A 24974-nucleotide genomic window follows, 5' to 3' on the forward strand; every position below is an offset into this window, starting at 1 on the left:
TTGGGAATCAATCCTTCTTGAAGAAAAACTCAGAAAACCTCCCTCAACAAAACCAGGAGTCAAACAACACTCACAAGAAGAGATCTTCATATTGAGACAAAGTATCAAGTCCACAGTTACCCATGTGTGTGCAAATGAGTTAATTCCCCTCAACAAGACAATCATGATCCTCCAGGTTCCCCTGTGATAAGCTACGTAATTTATCTGAACTTCAAAAGCATCTTGGATAGAGCCTCGTTGCCAGTCAGACGTCCATAGTCCCGACGAGGTTATTGCCGCAAGCTCATGAACACTGCTCCATTGCCAGCCAGGCATCTATAGCCCCGATGGAGTTATCCGTATATTCCCTTTTAGCCAATTTGATATTTCTTTGTCGGCTCATTTTCTTTTCTTTTGATCTTTCTTATTTTCATTTTCTCTTTTTTTTTTTTTTGATATTGCTTTTTGTTCCATCAATTCCTTTGGCTTGTAAGCAGTGAAGCTCACTAGGGTTTGAGGATTGCGGTGGCGCTGAAGCCAAATTTTAGATTTTTCACCGATCACAGCTTTGCCTGAAAACCACAATGACTCGGAGATTATAAGTGTGAAAAAGATATAATAACTGGAGGACAAAAATATCTGAGTTCAATAAGCTAATCTTACTTCATTGTAAACACGGCCTGACTCAAAGTTTTATCAAAAGAAACCTCTTTGCGTTTCCAAAAGACCTCATAATTGTCCAAATGAAACCCTCAATCGAGTGAGAAGTCAGAGTGCTACATGACAAAATCACCCAATTTCAAATGGATACCCCTCAGGACAAACAACTAACCCAAACAAGACACCTAAACTAGGAACCAAAAAGAAAGCGAAAGGCAAACCAAAACAAAACAAACCAAACAAACGAAAAACGAAAGCAAACTAAACTAGCTATGTACAAGGGAAGGCCTTTTGCATCCTAGGACTGGAAATAATGTTTGAGATATCTCCCATTGACAGGCAATGGGACATCTTTCCCAGTTAAAGTCTTCAATCTGAATGCATTTTCTCCCAAAATCTCTGAAATTTGATAAGGGCCTTTCCAAAGCTTATCAAATTTGTCATGTTCTCCTCTTTTCTCGTGCGCTTTATCCCAGTATAAGACAAGATCTGAGATCCGGAACGCCTTGACTCTAGCTTGTTGATCGAACCATCTTTTCACAACTCCTTGATGTTTTGCAAAATTTTCCAGTGCTTGATCTCTCTTTTCCTCAAGATTCAATAATTGTGTTAATCGGGCTTGGACAGCATCGGTGTCTTCCATGTATTCCTGAATAAATCTCAAAGTCGGGATCCTGAGTTGCATGGGAAATACCGGGTCTTGGCCATAAACCAAAAAATAAGGTGAAATCCCTAATGCGTTCTTGGTCCTGATTCTATTTGCCCAAAGGGAAAATCTCAATTGGGTGTGCCATTCTCTCGGACTCCTTTCCAGTAATTTCTTGATAACACTGAGTAGGTTTTTATTAGTTGACTCAGCTAACCCATTACCTTGAGGATAATAATTTGATGAAAATTTGAGGGTTATTCCATACTCAAAAGCCCAATTCGAAAATCTCAATGACGTGAAGGCTGAACCATTGTCGCAGACCAATGCATAAGGACATCCAAATCTTGTGATAATATTTTCCTCCAGGAATTTAATTACGGCCTCGGTAGTACATACTTTGAGAGCTTGAGCCTCCGACCATCTGGTACAATAATCAGTAGCAGTGATGATATACTTGTGTTGTGCCGAGGATGCGGGGTTGATGACACCAATAAAATCCATTCCCCATTTGGCAAATGGTCTTGCTTCTTTCACTGGGTTCAATGGCATGGCAGGATTCCTCTCTCTGAAGGCGGCGACCTGGCAGGTGTGGCAAGTCTTGATATGATTAAATGTGTCCTTGAAAAGTGTAGGCCAGTAATATCTTGCTCTTAAGATCTGATGAGCTGTAGCGAGATTGGCCCCATGTCCGGTCCCAAACTTGGAGTGAAAATGTTCAATTATTTGTTTGGCCTCATCTTTGCCAACACACCTCAGATATATTCCCTCGTGATTCCTGCGATATAGAACGGATCCTTGAAGCATATAATGTTGACACTTTATTCTTAGTGCTCTTTTCTGTGTGGGTGTCATGTGAGCAGGACATTTGTTGTTGAGCAGGTATGTCACAATTTCTTTGTACCATTCATCAGGGGTGACATCCTCTAATTCATAAACTTGCTGGATTAATCCGGGTCCGTCAATTGCCAGTGTCTGTGCTAAAGCTTGTCCTCGAACAAGTTTCATAGGTTGGATCTCAATATCAAACTCTTGGATAATGGCGACCCACTTGCCTCTTCTTTCTCCTAGTTCATTTTGCATGAGGAGAGTTTTGACCACTGCATCTGGAACTATTGCATAAATTTTGGCCCTTAAGAGGTAATGTCTGAATTTTTTAATGGCCTTGACCAGTGCGTATGCCTGTTTTTCAATGTTGGGATATCTGAGTTTTGCATCTTTCAGCGGGGTACTCATGAATGCAATTGGATTCTCGTCCCTTTCTTTACTTCTTTGGGTGAGAATAGCAGCACAAGTGTAGTCAGAAGCGAAGGAATATAGGTAAAAGGGTTTGAGGTAATCAGGACTGATCAATACTGGCGCTTCTGCAATTGCCGTCTTTATCTCCTCGAATGCCCTCTTGGCTTGTGGTGACCATTCGATCTTTGCGTCTTTCTTCAGCATCTCGTTCAAAGGTCTGACTATCTCAGCAAATCCAGTGATGAATTTTCTGACAAAGTTGATCTTGCCAAAGAATGATTTGAGTTCCTTTTTACTGGCTGGCAAATTGATAGTAGATATAGCTTTTACTCTTTTAGGATCGATGGAGATTCCTCTTTCTGAAATGACATGTCCTAAAAGCTTTCCTTCTGTTACCCCAAATATGCATTTCTTCGGGTTGAGAGAAACACCATATCTTTTGCACTTTTGGAAGACTTTTCTTAAGTCATCCACATGATCTTCTCTTTTTCTGGAGAAAACTGTAATGTTGTCCATGTATATGATAATGCATTTTCCAATTAAATCTCTAAAGGCGATATCCATGGCTCTCTGGAATGTGGCCCCGACATTGATAAGTCCGAAAGGCATTCTTTTGTATGCAAATGTTTCCCACTTGGTAGTGAAAGCGGTCTTTAGTCGATCTTCAGGCTTGACCAAAACTTGATTATAACCTGAATATCCATCCAAGAAGGACATCATTTGTGACCCATTAACAATCTGTAATACTTCATCCAGCGACGGCAGAGGATAATTGTCCTTTTCTGAAGCTCGGTTGAGATTTCTGAAATCAACACACAATCTGATCTCTCCACTTTTTTTCCTAACAGGAACCAGGTTGGCGACCCACGTCGAGTGTCTTACTGGGAAAATGATTTTGGCTGAGAGTAGCTTCTTAACTTCTTGACATATCAGGGGTTCCAATAAAGGATTAACCGGCCTTTGTCTCTGCCTAAATGGTTTGCTTCCTGGCTTCAAAGGGATTGTGTGAGTGATAATTGCAGTGTCATCAGTCTTGAGATCTTCATAACTCCATGCGATGACGTCTGGGAAATCTCTCATATTTTTCAAAATTCCATTTCTTTTTGGTGCGGTGCAGGCCTTTCCAATAAACACATTCTTAACTTGTATGTCATCACCAATGTTGATTGTGTCGCACATGTTTCCTTCCATACTGTGGCTTTTCATCTCTTTCAATTTGTCGGGATCAAAGATTCTTTCTAACTCCACCATACCTTTTGGAATAGTGTTTATCTTCAAATTCAAAACTCCTTCAGCATCCAATTCTGCTCCCTCCACTTCTTCTTCATCAATGATTTGAGCTAGGAAGACATCTGTGTTGGTCAAGAAATCCAGTATGTGCTTGTCATCTTCAAAAACTTGAAAATTGGTGATGTTATCCGGGACTGAAGGTACTGAGGTTAGCTCTACTGTGAACTTCTTCAATCCTTCCATTGCTAATGGTATCAAAGAACTGGCGGCCTGTGCAAGGGAATTAGCCACTTGATTTTGATGCTTGTATATAGACTCGATGTTGAAGGCCTCGAAACTCTCGATGAGGTCCCAAACTCGATTTCGGTATCTGGTCAACCTTTTGTCATGGCAGACATATTGCCTTCTGATTTGTCTTATAGCTATTTCTGAATCTCCATATACTTGCAGTATTTTTGCTTTCTTTTTGATAGCCATCAATAACCCGTGAATCAAGGATTCATAGTCAGCTACGTTGTTGGTGCAAGGAAATTGTAATCTATGAGCGGCAAGGTAAGTTTCTCCTGTCGGGCTAATTAATTCATAGCCTGCTCCAGATCCTTGTTTGGACTTAGATCCATCGAACCTTAATGTCCATATTACATTCTCTTGGTCTTCCGCTTCTCGGTCCTCCTGGCTTTCGGTTGATGTGTCGGATAGACTTTCATCTTCTGAGGAGCTTTCAACTTTTGAATGTTCCATTTTTTTTACAATCAATGTCTGTGGGACTCTTTTGTATACTTGTTCCAATGCAGTCTGGCACAAAGCACAGGATAGTTATGAATGGACGACATTATGTATCCTACACCAGTTGGGGAGGAGTAGATCTCGGACGGATGCCAAGTTACCGAGTTGTACACTTTGCTGTATGTTTCTATGTACGAATTTTCTGAAATTCTCAAACATTCCATCATCTTCTTGGTCGGATCCTTGGTCACTTTCCACAACAATTTCTGTAGATTCCATCACCTCTTGTTGAGTGTCCTTGTCTTGCAAGTTTTGTATCATCAGGACCTCTTCCACTTTAGGTTTGTATGTCCCTAGATCCGATTCTAAGAACAGGACTTCATTATCTTCCCCATACTCAGTTATCATAAGTCTCAATCTTGGAGTGTTGTCGATTTTGATTTGGTTTGGGACTCCTCTCCATGGTAACCACATATGTGCAAAGTCGGTTGACACATACCCATTCAACTTTCGTGACCAATCTCTACTCAAAAGCATCCCATATGAATCAGGAATATCTACGACTGATATGTCGATGAAATTTTGAACCCTTGGGTCTGCAGCCAATTGCATGTGGATATTGTTCAACTCTCCCATGACTGGAACTTCTGTCTTGTCTAGCTAAGTGACTTTTCTTTTGGTAGGAGCAGGAGTTATTCCTAGTCTCTGACAGACAGCCAGGGGCATCACATTACTAGAAGCTTCTGAATCATAAAGGCAATTGTGTAGTAATTTCCCAAAAATTCTGACTGATAGTAGGACCGGGGCCGGTTCATCTTTTCCTTGGGAAAGGACTGAGGAATCCCCACTGTGTTCTTGATGTTTCACTTCATTGACCTTCAGATTGTCATTCTTTGCTGGGCTCTCTTCTTTTGAGTGGCTCGTCTTGTTTGGAGATTTCCCTTTCTTGACCATATCTTTCTTAACGGCAACCTCTTTCTCTGGAAGATTCTGACTAGTGGTGAGACTTTCTTTGATGGCGGGTTGAGTTTTCTTAGTCTTGCCTCTTTTGAGTAATACCTTGCCTTCCAACATATCTTCCTTTTTGGTTGGGAAGGCTATGGTCTGGACCATGCATTCGTCTTGTTCAGATTGCTCTTTGTTATCAACTTCCTCTTGGGTCACGTTGATGGTAGCTTGGACATGGTTAACCGCCTGATTCTGAACATTCGACCTTACTGTATTTGACTCACTTAAGCTATTAATCACTGCATCTTTAATTTCTGAGACTTTGAGTAGCTCGTAGAGCGGTAGGCTAACCTTGACTTTCTTGAGTTCTTCTAACACCAACGTGGCCAATCTCTTCATTTCATTGCCCTGGGGAGGTGCAATATTCTTTTGCCTATATTCTTGCGTATGCTGAGGATACTCTGGATTATTACTAGCCTGTGGATCTGGAGGAGTAGAGAAATTGTTTGGAGGTATCGATGTAGTTAGGGGTTCTTGATTTCTCTGATTTCTATGATATACTCTCTGGTTGATGCCTCCCGAGGACTGGTGGAATACCTCCTTTATTCCTTCGACTAGGACATTGTTGTTCAATGGTGGAAAATAATATTCTGAGTCTTCAACGGGTTCATTTGCAGATGCAGGTGGGAACTGGGAACCCGGAGGTACCATTGGTCCATTAGCAGATTCTGGTGGAAATCTCCCATTTCGAACCTGATTATCTTCTTCTGGTGAATGTTTATAACTTTCCACAATCATGGCTTGATCATACCGTGTAGTTGGGACCATTTCGTATCTAGTCATGGGCGAATTTTCAGGTTGATCGTTGCTACGCATCTCTTGTTGGAATATGTCGGCCGCAATTTTGAATTCAGGACACTGCAACTCAGAATGCTGGTTTGTATTGTGGAGTCTACACCAGCTGGATAAGGCCGCCTCTGCTAGAAAGACTTTACTGGTAGGAGGATTCTCTTGATTTTGGGAATTTGATGGGTTATCTAGTGGCGTCACCATGTTTCCATTATTAGGAGCAGTATTCCATGGTTTCCTTTGAAAGCCTTGGTTGTTATTTCCCTGATAATTGTTCTTGAAACCTTGATTATTATTTCCTTGGAAATTTTGATTGTTCGTTTGTTGGCCGTGGTTGACCCTCTGCATGCTTTGGAGTTGATTATTCTGATTCCTTAGATGAGTTACTTCGGTTGACAGCTTCTTGACTTGTTCAATCAACTCTTTCATTTCATCCTTTTCCTCCTGTGTTCTTGAGGAGTTTGTTGTGTTTTGCAAGTACACACGTTGTGCTGGTGGGGCTTGTGAAAGTGGAACACTAGGATATGTTGCCTGTGGAATGGGGTTCATAACTGGAGTTTGGTTGGCCAATGCCATACCAACTGCTTGCATTTGATTTGGTGCTGCAACGGGTCCCATATGTAGTAGTGGCCCAGTAATATTCTGTCCCATGTGCTTACTGACTTCAATAGCCTTTGCATATGCTGTGTTTAGATCATTCGGGATAGGATGTGTCCTCACGAACATGGCGGTAAGATGATCTAGGGCTCCATAATAGATTTCCCTTGGGTCGGCAATGAGGTAGGGATGTCCTAACATCGTGTATGCGCGGTGGAACCTATTGTTGAAAGAGGTGATTGGCTCATGTTCTCTCCTCCGGATTTCAACAAATTGTCTATATAGCTCGGCTGGCGTGGTTGGTATGCCAAACTTAGCAATAAATGCATCCTTCATCGCGTCCCAGGTCCTGATTGACCCCGTAGGCAAGTGAATGAACCAGAAGTATGCTTCTTCTCCCAATGAGTAGGGAAAAAGCCTACATGCTACATCTCCATATTCGATTCGCCTGTTACGAAGATGATCTTCGAACATCTTGATATGATCCTCCGCTGTACGATTGAAATCACTGACATCGAATTTGGAACAAAAATGCTCTGGATTTTTTGGCATATCGTGATAGATTGCAAATTCCAATGGTGATGGGTTGTTGATCAGCCAAGTAGCGCCGTTAAGCACATGAGCAGGAGGAGGAGGAGGAGGAGGAGCATTGTGAGCCATCATGCTTCTTGAAGTTTGAAAGCTTGACAAGAGACTTGATGAATTGGCTTGGCTTGTTGGTTGAGAAATCGCCTGGATACTTGCTTGAATTGCTGCTTGTACTTGTTCTTGAAGAGACAGAGCTTGTGATGACTCAGGAGATTCTTCTAATCTTAGTTCAAATTCCTTAGGAGTATCTTCTCTTTTGACTCGCTTCGACCTTGAAGTAAACTGAAGCTCGCCCAGATTTTTGACGCTTGGTGTCGACCTCAATATTCTTTGATGTTTCTCGGGCGAGAAAGAACCAATGCGATCCAGCGTGAAGATTTGTCTTGCGGAGATTATTGCAGGTTCCTTTGATTACGAAGCTCTCTAGCGGCAGCCCTTCGGTGTTGTTCAACTCTGTCTTCTTCTTGTTCCAAGATGATCCTCACTCTGTTATACTCAGCTTCACTTCTCCTTGCGTTCCACGCTAGGTGATTCAATCCTGAAACGATATCTTCTTGAATGTTTCTTATCTCCAAATTAGCTTGCACTACTTGATTCAATCCTTCATGTGGCAACACCATCATGATTCATGATCATGCTTGGAATGTGTACTTTTTTTTTCTGGGTAAATTTTCTTGATAGTACTGTTCCTTTAATTCTCCGAATTATGGTGGTTCAGCCCTCCTTCTAGCGCCAATTCTGTTGACGTGTATTTTGTACGCTATCAAACACAGAATAAAATACCCACGGGTACCTTATCCTCTCTTGAATAAAGCCTCTGATTGCTGAAGATGTCGCGAAAAAGGATCAATCAGGATGACTCCAATGTTCTTTGATGTAGGGTCTCTACGTGTGGATAAGCACCAGTGGTCGTTGTGAATGCTGTTTCATCAAGGGGTCTTACGTATCCGAATTGCAGGAACAGAAATTTCCTAAACTAACAAGTTCTCAAAAAAGATCAAAAGATAGGGTTTGCAAGAGATGAATTCTAACCTAATCCTAAGAATAACTCAATGTAGGCTAGACTTGGTAAGATTCTACCAATTTCAGTATTGCCAAGGAATAACAACTCTATTGAAATTGATGCGATCTTCTAAGGTGACTAATGATTTTTCAATTCATCAAGAATCATAGACACTACCATGAAGGTACATATCAATAGTTCAATAATGATTGAAGGTTTAAGCAATCCAAATATCTCTAGTTGACCACACAAGGCGTTCTTACAATCAGTAAGAAGCTAGTGGTTTGGAACGTGAATCTCACCAAAGATCAAGCCCAACACTTAGTCCTTCAAACTTAAATACTATTTCGATTGAGAACGATTCAAGAAAGTAAACAACCATGAAGATAGCCACAAGAATTGCAATAAAACACTATAACTTCAATATTTTATTGATCTCAAAGCCAAAATAGACAACAATTGCTTGAAATTCCTTCTTCAATGCTCAATCTTGCTACAAAATAACTCTCCTCTCTCTAAAATCTGATTTCTAATCTCTCATCTAATATCTAATATCTCATTTCTAATGACAAAATGAAAATGAGTGAGGGTATATATAGCATCCTCAATTACAATGAACGGCCCAGATCAAAAGAAAATCAACGGCTGAGATTCTGACACCTAAACCCTAATTAGGGTTTATTACAAAAAGTCCCCTTTTTAGTTGAACAATATTAAATGCATAGCCAAATATTTAATTGGCACAAAAATCTACGAAACATAGACCAATAATAATTAAGGTGCCACATCATCTACAACAACCTCTCTTCTAGAACTTTATTCCCTTTCCAATGCTCTTTCTTAGCATATGCAATGAATCTGGACACAATTCTTTCAATCTCAGCAATAGGAATCTCGAGAAGATTCCTCATTCGTTCCTCCAAGTGGATAACCTGATCAAAGGCCTTGAGAAGAGCCGCATCCCATCTAGGTTCGAGTTCTTTGATCTTCTCAATCAGGAGCATAATAGCGAACATTTGATCCCGTTGCCCATCTGTGATGACATTCTCATCCTTGCAAAATATGACCTTGACCCTTTCTTCCAACTCTTGAAGGTCCACATCCGTTTCAACTTCGATCCTCCTGCGAAGAATGGTACATAACACCTCAAACACCTTGTCCTGAATTGGATGGATGACTCTTTCAACTTGATTGCATTTGGTGCTGATGTCTTCGAAAAGAACCTCCTTCATCTTGAGTAGAGTTGACCACTGGAGTTGACCTCCTTCAACTCTACTCCAGATGAAGGAGGTTCTTTTCGAAGACATCAGCACCAAATGCAATCAAGTTGAAAGAGTCATCCATCCAATTCAGGACAAGGTGTTTGAGGTGTTATGTACCATTTTTGGCAGGAGGATCGAAGTTGAAACGGATGTGGACCTTCAAGAGTTGGAAGAAAGGGTCAAGGTCATCTTTTGCAAGGATGAGAATGTCATCACAGATGGGCAATGGGATCAAATGTTCGCTATTATGCTCCTGATTGAGAAGATCAAAGAACTCGAACCTGGATGGGATGCGGCTCTTCTCAAGGCCTTTGATCAGGTTATCCACTTGGAGGAACGAATGAGGAATCTTCCCGAGATTCCTATTGCTGAGATTGAAGGAATTGTGTCCAGATTCATTGCATATGCTAAGAAAGAGCATTGGAAAGGGAATAAGGTTCTAGAAGAGAGGTTGTTGTAGATGATGTGGCACCTTAATTATCATTGGTCTATGTTTCCTAGATTTTTGTGCCAATTAAATATTTGGCTATGCATTTAATATTGTTCAACTAAAAAGGGAACTTTTTGTAATAAACCCTAATTAGGGTTTAGGTGTCAGAATCTCAGCCGTTGATTTTCTTTTGATCTGGGCTGTTCATTGTAATTGAGGATGCTATGTACATCCTCACTCATTTTCATTTTGTCATTAGAAATGAGATATTAGATATTAGATGAGAGAATAGAAGTCAGATTTTAGAGAGAAGAGAGTTATTTTGTAGCAAGATTGAGCATTGAAGAAGGAATTTCAAGCAATTGTTGTCTATTTTGGCTTTGAGATCAATAAAATATTGAAGTTATAGTGTTTTATTGCAATTCTTGTGGCTATCTTCATGGTTGTTTACTTTCTTGAATCGTTCTCAATCGAAATAGTATTTAAGTTTGAAGGACTAAGTGTTGGGCTTGATCTTTGGTGAGATTCACGTTCCAAACCACTAGCTTCTTACTGATTGTAAGAACGCCTTGTGTGGTCAACTGGAGATATTTGGATTGCTTAAACCTTCAATCATTATTGAACTATTGATATGTACCTTCATGGTAGTGTCTATGATTCTTGATGAATTGAAAAATCATTAGTCACCTTAGAAGATCGCATCAATTTCAATAGAGTTGTTATTCCTTGGCAATACTGAAATTGGTAGAATCTTACCAAGTCTAGCCTACATTGAGTTATTCTTAGGATTAGGTTAGAATTCATCTCTTGCAAACCCTATCTTTTGATCTTTTTTGAGAACTTGTTAGTTTAGGAAATTTCTGTTCCTGCAATTCGGATACGTAAGACCCCTTGATGAAACAGCATTCACAACGACCACTGGTGCTTATCCACACGTAGAGACCCTACATCAAAGAACATTGGAGTCATCCTGATTGATCCTTTTTCGCGACATCTTCAGCAATCAGAGGCTTTATTCAAGAGAGGATAAGGTACCCGTGGGTATTTTATTCTGTGTTTGATAGCGTACAAAATACACGTCAACACGTACCTAGTGAGGATTCTTGTAGCCATTTCCCTTACCATCCTTCCTTTATCTTCCCCTATGCTTGAATTCCTTAATCTCATGGCCAATTATGATAGGGAAGTCAAGACGATTGCAATAGGGTGTCCAGAGAATCCCTCCCTCGTAAGCCCAAGTGCAACACTCCTTGTGCCCCATTGGCCTCATGGGACCATTCGGTCGCCACCATGAGGTGGCGTACGTAGGAGAGGACCTTATCGCTGTTTCCCCTCCCTATATCCCCTTATTCCTTAACCATGATTGATAGCATTAATCAAACACATAAAGATTATGCAATACTGTCCTTATTTACCATATAAAAGAATATATGATACAAATATATGTATGTATAAGAGAGTATATGAACATTTTCCTATATTGTCTCAAGGAAGGTAATTTTGACTAAACATCCATATCATTAGCCATGTTCGTTTCCATGCTAAATTGCAGGTAATACTGTTCTTGCATGCTGAGTTGGACTGCTGATGTCTGAATCTGATATCTTCTCCCTCGATGATATATTGTGTTGATCTGCTCTTATGGGCACCCATGCTTATTAGATCACTCTTCTTGATCTGTTTGATACCTTATGACTGATCTGCTCTTTATGAGCAGCAATGCTAGTTGTTTTCTGCTCTGCTGAATGATATTCTTTTTATTGATGGATTGATGCCTTCAACAATGGCTCTCCCTCCTATTAATATCTTCATGATGGGAGAGTCACGTCCTTTCATTAAGTTCATTGCCTTTGCAAGGGACATAACCCTCAGAATTAATTCACTGCACACTCGCAGATCACACTTCTTCTAAATCGCACCTCTTCACATATTAAGCACTGCTTTTTCCTCTATCTGATTGCTGCCCTATGTTTTGGCCGATTATATGTATTTATACTGAATCTGATCTAGGTCGGCCCCCATAATGAATTTTATATTAAACTTAATGTGGGCTGGCCTCTGTAATATTTTAATCTCCATAATTAAATTAATCTAGGTCGGCCTCCAAATAAATCGTTGTTGTTTTTTTTATTACATCACCTAGCTGATATAAAGACCACAATGTGATTTGTTTATTGCTTTCTGTAATTTGGTGGGGCATGACACCAAAAGGATGCATGGCCTTTCATTCTAGTGGAGGCAAACTTTACTTTTTAGGATCCTCCATTGACTCAGTCAAAATACTTCTTCATTTTTCATAATCTAGTCTATAAAGTTGAGCTTAGACTTCTATTATAGGAGGGGATATTGATTTGATTCTTCTTAATAAGATGCTTCAACTCATCAATTTGTTTTGAATAACATTGGTGGTCATCATGCCTTGATTTCTTGCAATATGCACATTTAGGCTTCTCATTCTTAGATGATTCCCCTTGAGAGGGAGAGGATTGAGATTCTTTGTTTAGCTTGTTCTTTTTCTTCTTTTTCTTCCTTATCAAGACTCTTTTTTTCTTTTTGTACCCTAGGCTCACTTACCACCAATGCTTGTGGTTTAGAAGACAATTGGACCCATTTGAATTAACTTTGCTTTCTCTTGGATTAGGAGATTTGCAAAATCATCAAACTTAGGATTGACCATATGATGCTCCCATAGAAAACCGATGGGTAAAAAAGCTAGAAACAAAACATTGAATACTCAAGACCAAGCTTTGATAACACACTTAGAATCAATCGTAAATCCTCCTTTTCAATATTGCAATCTTTTAGCTTTGTTATTAGTTGCTTGATTTTGGTGATAGTCTTGGATGTGGTCAAAATCTTTTGGATCAAGATTCATCAAACATTATCAATTTGATATCCCCTGATCTTATTAGTTTCACTAGACAATTGTTCAAGAGTCTCCCATGCCTCCTTAGTTGTTTTACATGATTCAATATGAAACTGCAAATCAAATGAAACTAATGAACATATACATCCAAGTGTTTTCTCTCATTCAATCTCCCATCTTATTAGTGCATTAGGATTAGTAGGTTGAGAAATTGTTTCCTTTAGATAGCCAAGATAAACCCTTTCCCATGAGATAATTCCATATGGTTTTTATCCATGATGCATAATTATATGGAGTTAGGAGTTCAATTTGAGATTTCCCCATTGCATGAACACACAACAAGCACAAAGAATGCAATCAACCTAAGTCACCAGGTTCGGCCGAATTTCTTCCTTGAAGTTCGAAATTTGCCTTAACTTTAAAACGGAGTATAAAATTCGTTTTCGTATATTGAAACAAGTAAATTTTTTTTAATTGCGATTTTAGGGTTTTTTCGGTTTTTTTTCTATAAATGAGCGCCCGAAGTGTGGAAGCTGAAGGAAGTCGTGGGAGAAGTGTTTAAGCCGAAGGAAGTTGCGGGAGAAGTGTTTAAGCCGCAGGAAGCCGAAGGAAGTCGCGGGAGAAGCTGAAGGAAGCGACATAGTGAGTTCGCCTCAGCCCTCTACCACCGTGTTCGACACCTTGCCTCTGTCGTGTTCGACGCCCTGTCATGTTCAACGCCTTGCCTCTGCCGTATTCGACGCCCTGCAGTCTCCTTGCCCAAGTAGGCTTCGCTGAAATTTTTAGGTTGAATTTTTTTTTTTTGGATAAAAGTTAAACCTAATATTTTTAGGTTATTCAAACAAAATATTTTGTTTATTTTGTATATTGTAATGTGACATTACAATATACAAAATAAACAAAATATTTTGTGTATTGTTTATTGTTTATAATATTATATTATTTAAACAAAATATTATATTGTTTAATACTTTAATGTTTAGTTTTTATTAAGACACGATATATAGTTTAATATTATTGTATTAAATTATTAATTGTTTTGACATGTTGTTTATTATTTATATTATTTGATTTTTAATTTTTATTTATTTTATAAAGTTAAAATAAAATATTAATAATTATTATAGTGTTGTTTAAAAAAATGTAGTTTATTATTATTTTATTTTGTTTATAAATTTAGTAAACAAAAATAGAAATTAGTATTAGTTTATTTTTTGCTAAAATATTTAGAATATATTAATAAATATTTTATTAAAATTAAGTATTTCTATTTTGAAAGGTTGAAATAAATGTAGTGTTTATTTTGTTTTTTAATTTTTCTTTCCAAAATGCAGATTTCCATTTAATGGCTCCTCCTAAATCAACGTCTGAGGCATGGAAGCATGTGACCCGAAATGGAACTCACATCAAATGTAACCTATGTGAGGGAACTATAATTGGAACTTTAACAAGGCTTAGGGACCACTTCCTTGATAATACAGGGGGTCAGGTGGAGGTGTTCAAGCATGTATAGGTGTGACTCCAGAACTTAAAGCTATTTTAGAGAGAGTTGGCTGCTTTAATGGTAGGCAAAATGAAGAAGGCACAAAAGAAACAGAGAATTGAAGGAGATATATCTAGATTCACATCTATCATGTCTTCCTCTTCTGTGCAATCCAAACCGGTGAGCGTATCAAAACAGAGTGGAACACTGAACAACCTTTGGAAACCAGTAGAGAAACAATAGGTGGATGATGCAGTTGCTGATTTGTTTTACACAAGTGCTATTCCATTCAATGTTGCAAGAAATCCACATTTTTGTAATGCAATTCACAAAATTGTAGAGTTTGGCAAAGGGTACACACCCCTAGGTTCAGAGGCTATCAGGACAACTCTTTTGCAGAGGTCAAAAGATAGAGTGATTGAGAAATTAGCTGATGTCAAAGCCACTTGGAAGGAAACAGGTTGCACTATATTGAGTGATGGATGGTCAGATATGTGTCAAAGGCCATTGATTAATGTTTTGGTGTCTTGTCCTGAAGGTGTTGTGTTTTTTAAAGTCATTGACACCATGAACCACAAAAAAACTTCAGAGTATATTTTTCAAATATTAGAGGAAGCCATTCTTGACGTAGGGGTGGAAAATGTTGTTCAAGTGGTAACTGATAGTGCAGCAAATTGTGTGGGAGCTGGGAGGCTGATTGTAGAGAAGTACCCACAGATATATTGGAGCCCATGTGCAGCCCATTGTCTCAATTTGTTGCTTCATGACTTGGCTAAATTCACATGGGTAAATGAAGCTATTCACAGAGGGAGGGCAATTGCAAATTTCATACGGAATCATTGTCTCACATTGAGTATTTATAGGCAGCATGCATCAAAGGAATTGTTGAGGCCTTGTGAAACAAGATTTGCTTCATATTATATCACTTTGAAAAGAGTGGTTGAAGAAAAAGCAGCTTTGAGATCTGTTATTTGTTCCAATCAGTGGGAAATTTCAGTGCTTTCTAAAGGCCCTAAGGGGAAGAACATAGAGCAAATCATCCTAAACAACAATTTCTGGGAAAGTGCAGCAAAAGTTTTGCTTGTATGTGAACCAATTGTTGATGTGCTTCGTATGGTTGATGGTGACACCCCTTGCCTTGGCATGCTTTATGAAAGCATGGACCGGTGTAAGGAATCTATTAAAAAAGCACTAAATAATGAAGAAGCAGAATATATGCAGATATGGGAGACAGTTGATTGCAAATGGAAAATGATGCACACACCTTTACATGCAGCAGCTTGCTTTTTGGAGCCTAAGTTGTTTGCTATTGATAGAAGGGGTGACAATGAAATCATGGCAGGGCTTTACCAAGCCATTAGCAGGTATGTACCAGATCCAGAAATTGCAGCACTAATCAAAGATCAAAGTTGGCAATATAAGAGAGGAGAAGGGATGTTTGGAGGGGCAGAAGCCAAATATGACTCGCCACATATGCCTGGATATAGATGGTGGATCGCTTATGGATCATCAGCTCCTGAACTGCAAGAGTTTGCTATTCGAATTTTGAGTCAGGGAGCAAGTTCATCAGCTTGTGAGAGGAACTGGAGTTGCTTTGACCACATCCATTCCAAAAAGAGGAACAAATTGTTGACTAGAAAGTTGGGAGATCTTGTCTATGTTAGCAGCAATTTGAAATTGCTGATGAACAAATCAGCAAAGAACACTTCTTTAGAACAAACTCTTGAAGGCTTAGTAATGCCAGATGCAGATGAGCCTGACTTTGCAGATGATGAATTGAGTAGTGATACAGATGATGATGATTTGGCATCCCAACCAAGTGCTCTTGATGACTTAGAGTTATTTTAAAGTTCTAAAGTCTTTAACTATTATTGTACCTTTTTGACAAAAGAACATCTTTGCAATCGTGAAAGTATATGTTTCCTATGGTTTATATTTTATAAATGTGTCATCTTTTTGTAATGATTTCAAATCTATTTATCAATGTTAAACTATTTAGGCAATTTTATAGATATATTACATATATTTATTAAAAAGTTAAAAAATTTACATATGGCGAATTTAATTCAAATTTTATACATTTCAAATGTTTTCCTCATCGAACTTCATTCGAATTTCAAAGCTGTCGAACTTCAAATTCGAATTCGAACCTGGTGACTTAGCAATCAACCACCACAAGATAACCCCGCTTCCACCCCCCCACCCCCAAATCACTCAATCAAGAATCCCCCTAACAAAATATGATTTGACATTTTATGCTTAGTGCATTTATTGGTGCTAAATGCAAAAAACAACAATTTAGACTTGATCTTAGTACTTATAGATGCCAAATTTGGCCACAAGCTCAAAGTACACGTTTTACATAGGATGGGATCAATTTGATCACTCCACTGCAAAGTATAGGAAATTAAAAAATGACACCCAAAATTGTTATCATAGGAGCAAGAACGAAGCTCCAAAAGTACCCAAAATGAGAACTGCTCAGCAACTCCTGTGGAAAGCTGCAATTTCTGGAAAAACTAGGCACTAAAATCAAAACCCAATTGCACCACTGTGAGGAGTACACAATTTTATCTCAAATAAAAATATATTTCTTGCAAAAAGGAGGCTGGATGATTGAGTTATGAGCCTTTGAAGTTTGCTTACAAAGTAAAAAATGCAGCCAGGAAGGGGGTAGGCTCATTGGGGATTGGTCTATTGATGTGAACTTGATGCAATGTTGATGTCAGCATAGGGGCTAATACAATATTCCCCTTTCTATTGGAATATTCTCTCTAGGTGATAGGTGGCTTTGAAGATGTCTTCAAAATATTGTTCGAGTGGGTAGGGGGAATATTCCTTGGAATATGCTTCGCTTGCCGATTGCTGGCATGGTCATATGACGAAGGTCTACACACTGAATGAAATGTTGACATGTGGCCTGATGGGGGGTAGGGACGTGTACTTGTGGGTACTTGCACTTGTAGGATTTGTTTTAGAAAAACCACAATTTTTTTTTTTTTCTTAAATCTGAAAAAATTGTTTAAAAATAGATTTATTTTTTACTAGACCTGCGACCATGATTGCACCAGTGATGGCGTTAATGTCCGTATGGTTGTCTGGACAACAACACAGTGAGGGGGGTCAAAAATTTTCTGAGGGCTTAGGGTTAAGTGCTTGGATTTTGAAATTTTGATTCTCAACCTTAGGGTCCTTGGGCCTTTTGAGTGTGATGGCAGGGTCTGTTTTGACCCAAAATGCTCTGAAATAGTAGGTTCCTTTTGGATCTAGCAACCACCTCCCAACTTCAAATCTTCGTAGATACGGCCTTCGATGTTTGATTTGGATGAAAGAAAAGGAAAAATTGAGTTTCTTGAACCCTCTGAACCCAATAGTGATCTTAGATTTGCACTAGCAAGCTCCAATTTTGACCTGCAATACAAAGCCACATAGAGGAAACTCTCAAATCTGGTATTTCAATCAAGCTTTTCTAATTCTCTAGATCATCATTCAATGCAAGAGAAGAGCATAATCAATTTTTGGAGATCTACCAAGATTCGCAATCTAGATCTCTCAAATAGACTAACAAGAAGCAATCCCACAAGTTCTAGTACTGTGTAAGAGATGGTATAGAATGCTCTATGCCATCCAAGATTGGATGAAGATTATAGCTACCCAAGATCTAGGCACTTCATGAAAGCACAAGAGAGATCAACAATGAAAGAAAATTATATTCTATCAAAGGATGCAAATGATAGATTACTTACAACATAATCGAGATTACAAAAAGGACCCCTTGGTTATATAGGCCAAGATGAACATAGGATTGCATAAGATTATGATATGTCTTAATCTTATGACTTGAGACAACTAACAAGATAACCAAGGAAACAAGAAGTAAATGTGATAGATAAGATCACATGACACTTAAGACTTCTTGAAATATTCTTAGCACCTATGTGTACCCTAAGTAAACTTAAGTAACATGTGTGATTAGAACCTAGGTGATGAACATGCTAATTAAAATACCCCTTTCACACCAACAAGTATCCAACTTTGGTTTACTACCTATCTTTGAAATAGTTTTCAAAAATATGCTTTTAGGTTCATCCATCAGGTCCTCTACTTCAGGCTGTTGGCCTTCTACTTTTTCATCATCACTTACATCCTCAACATGTACTCCTCTTCTTTTGTACTATCAGCGTTTCATCCAATTTGACTGTAATTCTTATCAATATCTCTACAATATCTTCAACCCTAGCTCTCTCAATATTACCCTATGTGCCATGTATTTCACTCATTGCTCTTTGTAGTTTCAAGACTCTACATATACAATAATTTTCTAGAGCTTTTTCAAGACACTAACCCCTACAAGATAGCTTGCTTTGATACCATTTGGTGTAGAATAGGTTGGGGTTACTACTAGAGACAGCCTTACCTAGTAGCCTAACAAAATTCAAAGAACAGCCACAGACACTAGAGGGAATAAATATCAGATTTACTTGGATTAACATTGAAATCAGCCTTCCATGACATACAGTTATGTAGAGAATGACAATGCCCTAACTATTACAAAACAGAAAATGGCATGACTCTACTCTATTCCTCTAGATGGATGAAGAAACCATTGATCTTTCTTCTGTTAGTTATTCTCATTTGTTCACTAGTTTTTCCATAATGTCTGTTCTTTAGATAGTTCACTATCTGCTCTGCCATTTGCTTTCCCCTTGCCGAAATATTCTTTGCAGTCCAAAATTCAGAGACCGTTTTGTTCTAAGATTGACCTGCCTGATTTCTTTTGTCCATTTTTTTTTGTGTGCAGAGGGTTTTGATTCAATTTAGTTGCCCTAAATGCCAAATGTTGTTGTGGAAGGACTATTCCATCATGCCACATGATTTGGCCCAATATCTATCTTAATGGTTCCTTGTTCTTGCTAGGCCATTTTTGAAGTGAATTAATGGTCCTGTTGAAGTTGCACACATGCTGCGATCAAAATCATGTGCTGCTGAAGATGCTATAGGCTGCTGTCAAAGTGAAACTAGTTGTACTGAAGATGCACTATATGTTTCTACTCTTGCCAAAGTCAGCTGGAACACTTTTTTTGTTTTTGGATGATCCAGGGTTGCTCATGAACCTAAAAGTCTTATTAGCCTACCTCATTTTGTTTCTGGATGATGCAGGGTTGCTCATGAACCTGGATGATCATGCATCACGTGTACTTATATTGAAAACACATTGTCTTGGCAATGGGCTATTTATACCCTTTACTGAACTTGGGGCTAAGCATATGTGCAGTGTTTACACAAGCATTTTAGCTCACAAATTATGTTGACAACCTGTACCCATTTTATTAGAAGCAAATTATTAATGCTGAAAAATTATAGTTTTGTTTGTTTCTAATATAATTCTTGCACATGCTCAAGAACTTTTAAACTATAAGTCTCTCAGATGCTTTACAATTTTTTGTACACTGAAGAGAATTTGTGTTAAAGATGAGTGGTTTCTTTTGAAATTTCATCAACCTTTTCATGTTATTTTTGGGTTAACATGAGAAACTTTTGTTCGGCTTAAAAGTTAATTTTTTTTACATTTTTGATGGTTTCGCAATTTTCTGACTCCTCAAAACCAAAGTATTTTCTAATTTGCACTTAGTGATTATTGCTGTTTAGGATACTAGTTGAAGCAAAATTCATGGGATGAATCCTTTTTCTCTATTTTACCTCTACTAAAGCGCTATTATACCAATGAAATGGTGTTTCAGGCAAAATAGCAGTATTGTTGTCTATGCATGCGACTGTAGCATGGTTGCTCTGGAGAGAGCTCAAGAAATGGTGGTTGCTACAATTGGAATATCTGGAGCACATCGATTCAAACCTTTCTGTTGTGACTTTTCTATTGGAACATTTCCCAGTTGGCTATGCTGTACATTGTGCCAAGAATCATATCAGCCTCAATTAGAGGATGAGAAAGGTTTTCAAATGTGGAATGTTAAGAAAATGCCATGGACTGAAATTTTTTGTTGTTTGCTTTGAAGAATGTAGCTTTATGTAAATTATTTGTTGAAATTTACTGTGTAGCTCATTTCTTACATGTCACAAAACCATTGGGTGTCCAGGCAATTATCACCTTGATGCTGATGATGTTTTGGCTAAGGGCTATGGCGTTACAACTTACAAAGGTGTTGATATCAAAGAAAATGCTGATCAGAGGAATAAACAGTGCTGCACCGGTGGAGTAGACTTTGTGACATTGGTGAGTAACAGGTAAATTCATCTTCTTTATATTTTTTGTGCTTTTTCCTTGCTTTGCGCACATGTTGCAGCACAGAAATTGTATGCCTGAAGTAAGTGGCATGTGTAAAATGTTCTATTTATATATTTTTTACTTATTTATCTTGAGCACTTTGTTGCTGTGTAGAAATTGTATCTTTAGATTGAGTGAAATGTGGCTTAGGGTGGGAAAATCCTCTGAAATTCCAAAAACTGCCAAGTTGTTTATAAAGCTCTAGTTCATCATTTCAGATGCTTGGAAATATGTGTTACATTGCAAAATGCTAAAAATTCCGCAATCCAAAGTGTTGCTGTTTCAAGTTGCTCTTGGAATTGGTTTTAACTTTTGTCTGTATGGATTATCAACTTCTGAAGATTGGCTAAAGTTCTAAATATTTTGGAGTCTTGTATGAATGTCAATAAATATCCATAAAACTTCTAAAATTTCTATTCTTCTGCAACCAATGGAATAGGAGAATATTACTATTTATCAAAATATTTTCCAACTTGGGAATTAAGAACTTGTTGATTATAACTAGGGTTATATGGGTTCGGATTGCCTTAAGGCAACATCCAAACCCCATTTAGGACCGGGTCCTATCCTAGGGTAACGTGACCCTATCTTATGCACAAACAATTACCACGCTATGCAAAAATACTCACCATTTAATATTAGCGCCAAAACCCAAGGAGGCCGACTTGCATTTCAAGGAATAAAAGATGCATATATAAATAAGTGACAAATTGCAAGTTATTACACATTCATTCATTATTCACCTATGCGAATGGGAAAACAGCTCTGCTTATCAAGTGCGAATTGACAAGGAAGAAGGCGAACTCATTCAGACTTATGCGAATTGGTGCAAGATAACCTAAGTGATGTTGTGCATCTTGAAGAACATGAAAGAGCAGATCTGCTACACAAATAGATCAGATCTGATAGAAAGAGCTAAGTATTGTAATTGTGCATTTTAAGAGGAGAATATATAATCTGACCTGTGGGTCTTTCATGCTGGGTTTTTTCCTCATTAGAGGTTTTCCCAGGGTATGCTTGTTGTCTACTGTTTTATTTCTGATTTATGTTGACTTGTTAAATACTGCAAATCTGATTATAATCTAGGGCATATTTAATTTCTGCTGGTCTATTAAAATACTGTGAATCTGATTACAAACTAGGGCATAGTTAATTATCTAAGTCTGATTAACATACCTAAGGTCTAAAATCTACAGAACTAAGCCCGTGCTTCATGAAAATGTGTAAGCTTGCAGAATCTCCATATTCTATGGATAGTTGAAACCATCCTAATGATTCAGTTGGCTAAGTCCTAACTGCCTTGCTTATGCTCGGACATTGATACCATATCTTGTTTTCTGTACATATTCTCATAAAACCACAAATCCTCCGAAATCTTTAAGTCCTGATAAACATTAAAAAGTTACTGCCCTCTTTTGTTTCCTTCCAAGGTATAACCCGAATTTATATGATCTTTCTGAATGTTTATTTCCCACCTACCTACTTTAACTGGACAACTATATATACGCTGCATTGAGTTAAGTTGAATTGCCCTTGTTTTTTCCATTATTTCAGCGAAATGCTTTTATCATGTAAGTACATTGTGTCCATTACAAAAATATCCAACCATAATATATAGTGAATTCCTCTCCACTATTAAAGTGCAAGATTGGCATCATCACAATCACATACACCAAGGGCTTCTTCTTGCAATATCTTATGGCCTGGTTTGAGAGAGAGAGAGAGACAGTTATCATGGCAAACAGGTTTGATTTGAGCAGCGGCAACTCAAGAAACCATTCTATGCTGGAAAATTTGTTCTAGAATTTGCATGGTTGACTTCATGCTGCACCCCTATCCAGGGGTTTGTATAGGTATAGATTGCAACAATAGATGATGACCAACCTTGAAACACCTCTATGCATCAATTGCTTTCCTTCAATTTAACCAGCCATTAGAATCTTCTTAAGGAATGCAAACAAATCTTTCTCTTGATATAATAAATTATTGATAGCTGGGACTCGGCGAAATAGTTATCTACAGTTCTTTTTAAAGTGTATATGTCATTGATCAACTGGTAACTAATATCTATTTTCTCCAAAAATTATAGTGATAATTTGAATTTTCTGAAGGGCCTCTTTGAACTTTTTGAAGGTTATTTTAAATCCTTCTGTTATCATTGATGTCCTTTTCAGTTTTTGTGCTTTCATTACTTTTAAATTTGTTATCAGCACCACTACCATGATCTCCTTTAAGTGACAAATTGAAATTTAGTTCAGCAGGGATAAAAACTCCATGCAAACGAAGGCATTGCTTTGCCAAAAAATAGCAGTTGCATACGAGCATGTACAGATGTTATCTTTATTCTTTTATTTATATATATGACTGTAATGTTCAATAGAAAAGAATTTGGGCAAATCTTAAAATTACGTAAACTGAAATAAGCTCCTTTGGGCTTTCTTTACAGATATTCACTTTGTCTTCAGTACCTTTGAATAGAATGGTGCATGTCATCAAAGAGTGCTTATTGATTCTGAAGCCTGGGGGGATGCTATTTTTCAGAGACTATGGTAAGTGCTAGATTAAATAAATACAGTTATATGTAAATTTTCTAGAAGGATTGAGGATATTAGGATGGTTGATTTCCTTAAAAGTCGGAAGGAGATAAACCTATCATGGTACAATAAACTCTTCGAATTTACATCATTATTAAATATTGGAGACTATGTAGGACACAATTTCTGTTGGTTCACTTCACATACATTTTAATTTGCGTGTCATCCTTATCTGATGCATATATGGTGCATTAAACAACAGTTCTGTGACCTTGTTCATCACTGCCTTTTAAATGACCAAGTGTTAAATTCGAGACTTCTGTTAACTACTTAAAGATGCTTTATTTGCATTCTTTGAACAGGTCTTTATGACATGACAATGCTACGATTTCCTCCTGCTCAAAACATTGGTGATCGTCATTATGTACGAGGAGATGGCACCTTTTCCTACTATTTCTCTTTGGATGTTCTAAGGGAGCTTTTTACAAGTGCTGGGTTTGTTGAGGTATTGTAGGTCTTTGGTGCCCAAGAAACTCAGCACCTTTATATGTATACATTGTTTGTTTATGCTGATGGTGATATTACCACTTTGTGTTGTGATACAGATTGAGAGTCGGTATTGTTGTGTGCAACTGTTCAATCGTAGAAAAGAACAGAAAATGCAGCGTGTTTGGGTTCATGGGAAGTTCCAGAAGCCTCCAAGATAGTTTATTGTATACTGTTTATGCTCATTACTGCTACTTGATAATCTATAGTGGACAAAGAATAACTGATAAATACCATCTCTTGAATCGAGTAGGAAATCATGTTTTGATGCCGGTTCTTTGAGTGCATCTGCATATTGGCTTTATAGAAAGAGTCTTTTTCTAATTAGAATGATGTGTTGCGAATTTACCTACCAAACAAAGGCCAAAGTTTATGGGGAATTATATGTAATTTTTAAGAACGGCTTCATCTACAATGAATGAAATTGGTATATTGAAAATGTTTGCCTAAACTAATTGGTCCAAAGATGACAGTCATAGCAAATGACCATCAAAATTTGTTTCAAGCTAATCTAATTGTATTTAGCAGTTTGGTTCTTAGAAACAGAGGGTTTTTTTGAAATTCTGTCTTTCAATAAAGTTGAATGATAGTATCATTTCCAGTAAAAGTATTTGTTTTGTTCCCAGATAAAATGAAGTTTCATTATCACAAATTTTGACTATTGTGGACATCTCAACCTAATCTAATTGCATTGGCGAGTTTGGTTCTTCTTAGAAACAGGAGTTGTTGACTCTTTTAGGTCTTCCCCTAAAGCTTGATTGATGTTACCAATTCCAGTGAAAGGCATTTTATTTTTTTTTAAATTTAATCTGGTTGTTTCTTCTTATTTGTTAAGTTTAATTTGGTTAAATAAATTTGTTGGAAACAGTAGGATTTGTTTTGACAAAAAAATGAATTAGGTTTGGTGTCACAAATTTCTGACCATATGTTGTGGACATCGACAGTAAGAGAACAATCTCACAATGCTGATAAAGCTCAACCTTACTTTTTGGTTTGGTTTAGCTGCAACAAGGTTAAATGTAATGGCATCTTCAAAAGATTTTTAAAATTATAATTTACTCCAAGCCTGAAGCAAATGTGGGTGTAGAATATTGGAAGACAATAT

At 37.8% G+C, this 24974-nt stretch overlaps 1 protein-coding gene across 5 annotated transcripts in view; it reads left to right on the forward strand.

Moving 5' to 3' along the window:
* The window catches only part of LOC131067087 (uncharacterized), an 86791-nt gene extending 62385 nt beyond the window's left edge, over window positions 1-24406 (forward strand). Inside the window, exons 3-8 of one of the 5 annotated variants that reach the window (XM_058002013.2) lie at window positions 20248-20456; window positions 20602-20749; window positions 23048-23114; window positions 23236-23338; window positions 23686-23828; window positions 23929-24406. In XM_058002013.2, the coding sequence (XP_057857996.2) occupies window positions 20248-20456; window positions 20602-20749; window positions 23048-23114; window positions 23236-23338; window positions 23686-23828; window positions 23929-24030 (772 nt within the window). In that variant the 3' untranslated portion in view covers window positions 24031-24406. Of the gene's footprint in view, window positions 1-14357; window positions 16412-20247; window positions 20457-20601; window positions 20750-23042; window positions 23115-23235; window positions 23339-23685; window positions 23829-23928 lie in introns of those variants that run through there. The other 4 variants (XM_058002016.2, XM_058002014.2, XM_058002017.2 and 1 more) reach the window with 4 other exon arrangements.
* The last annotated feature ends 568 nt before the right edge of the window (window positions 24407-24974 follow it).

This window comes from Cryptomeria japonica, chromosome 8, assembly GCF_030272615.1.
Source record: "Cryptomeria japonica chromosome 8, Sugi_1.0, whole genome shotgun sequence".
NCBI classification, from domain to species: domain Eukaryota; kingdom Viridiplantae; phylum Streptophyta; class Pinopsida; order Cupressales; family Cupressaceae; genus Cryptomeria; species Cryptomeria japonica.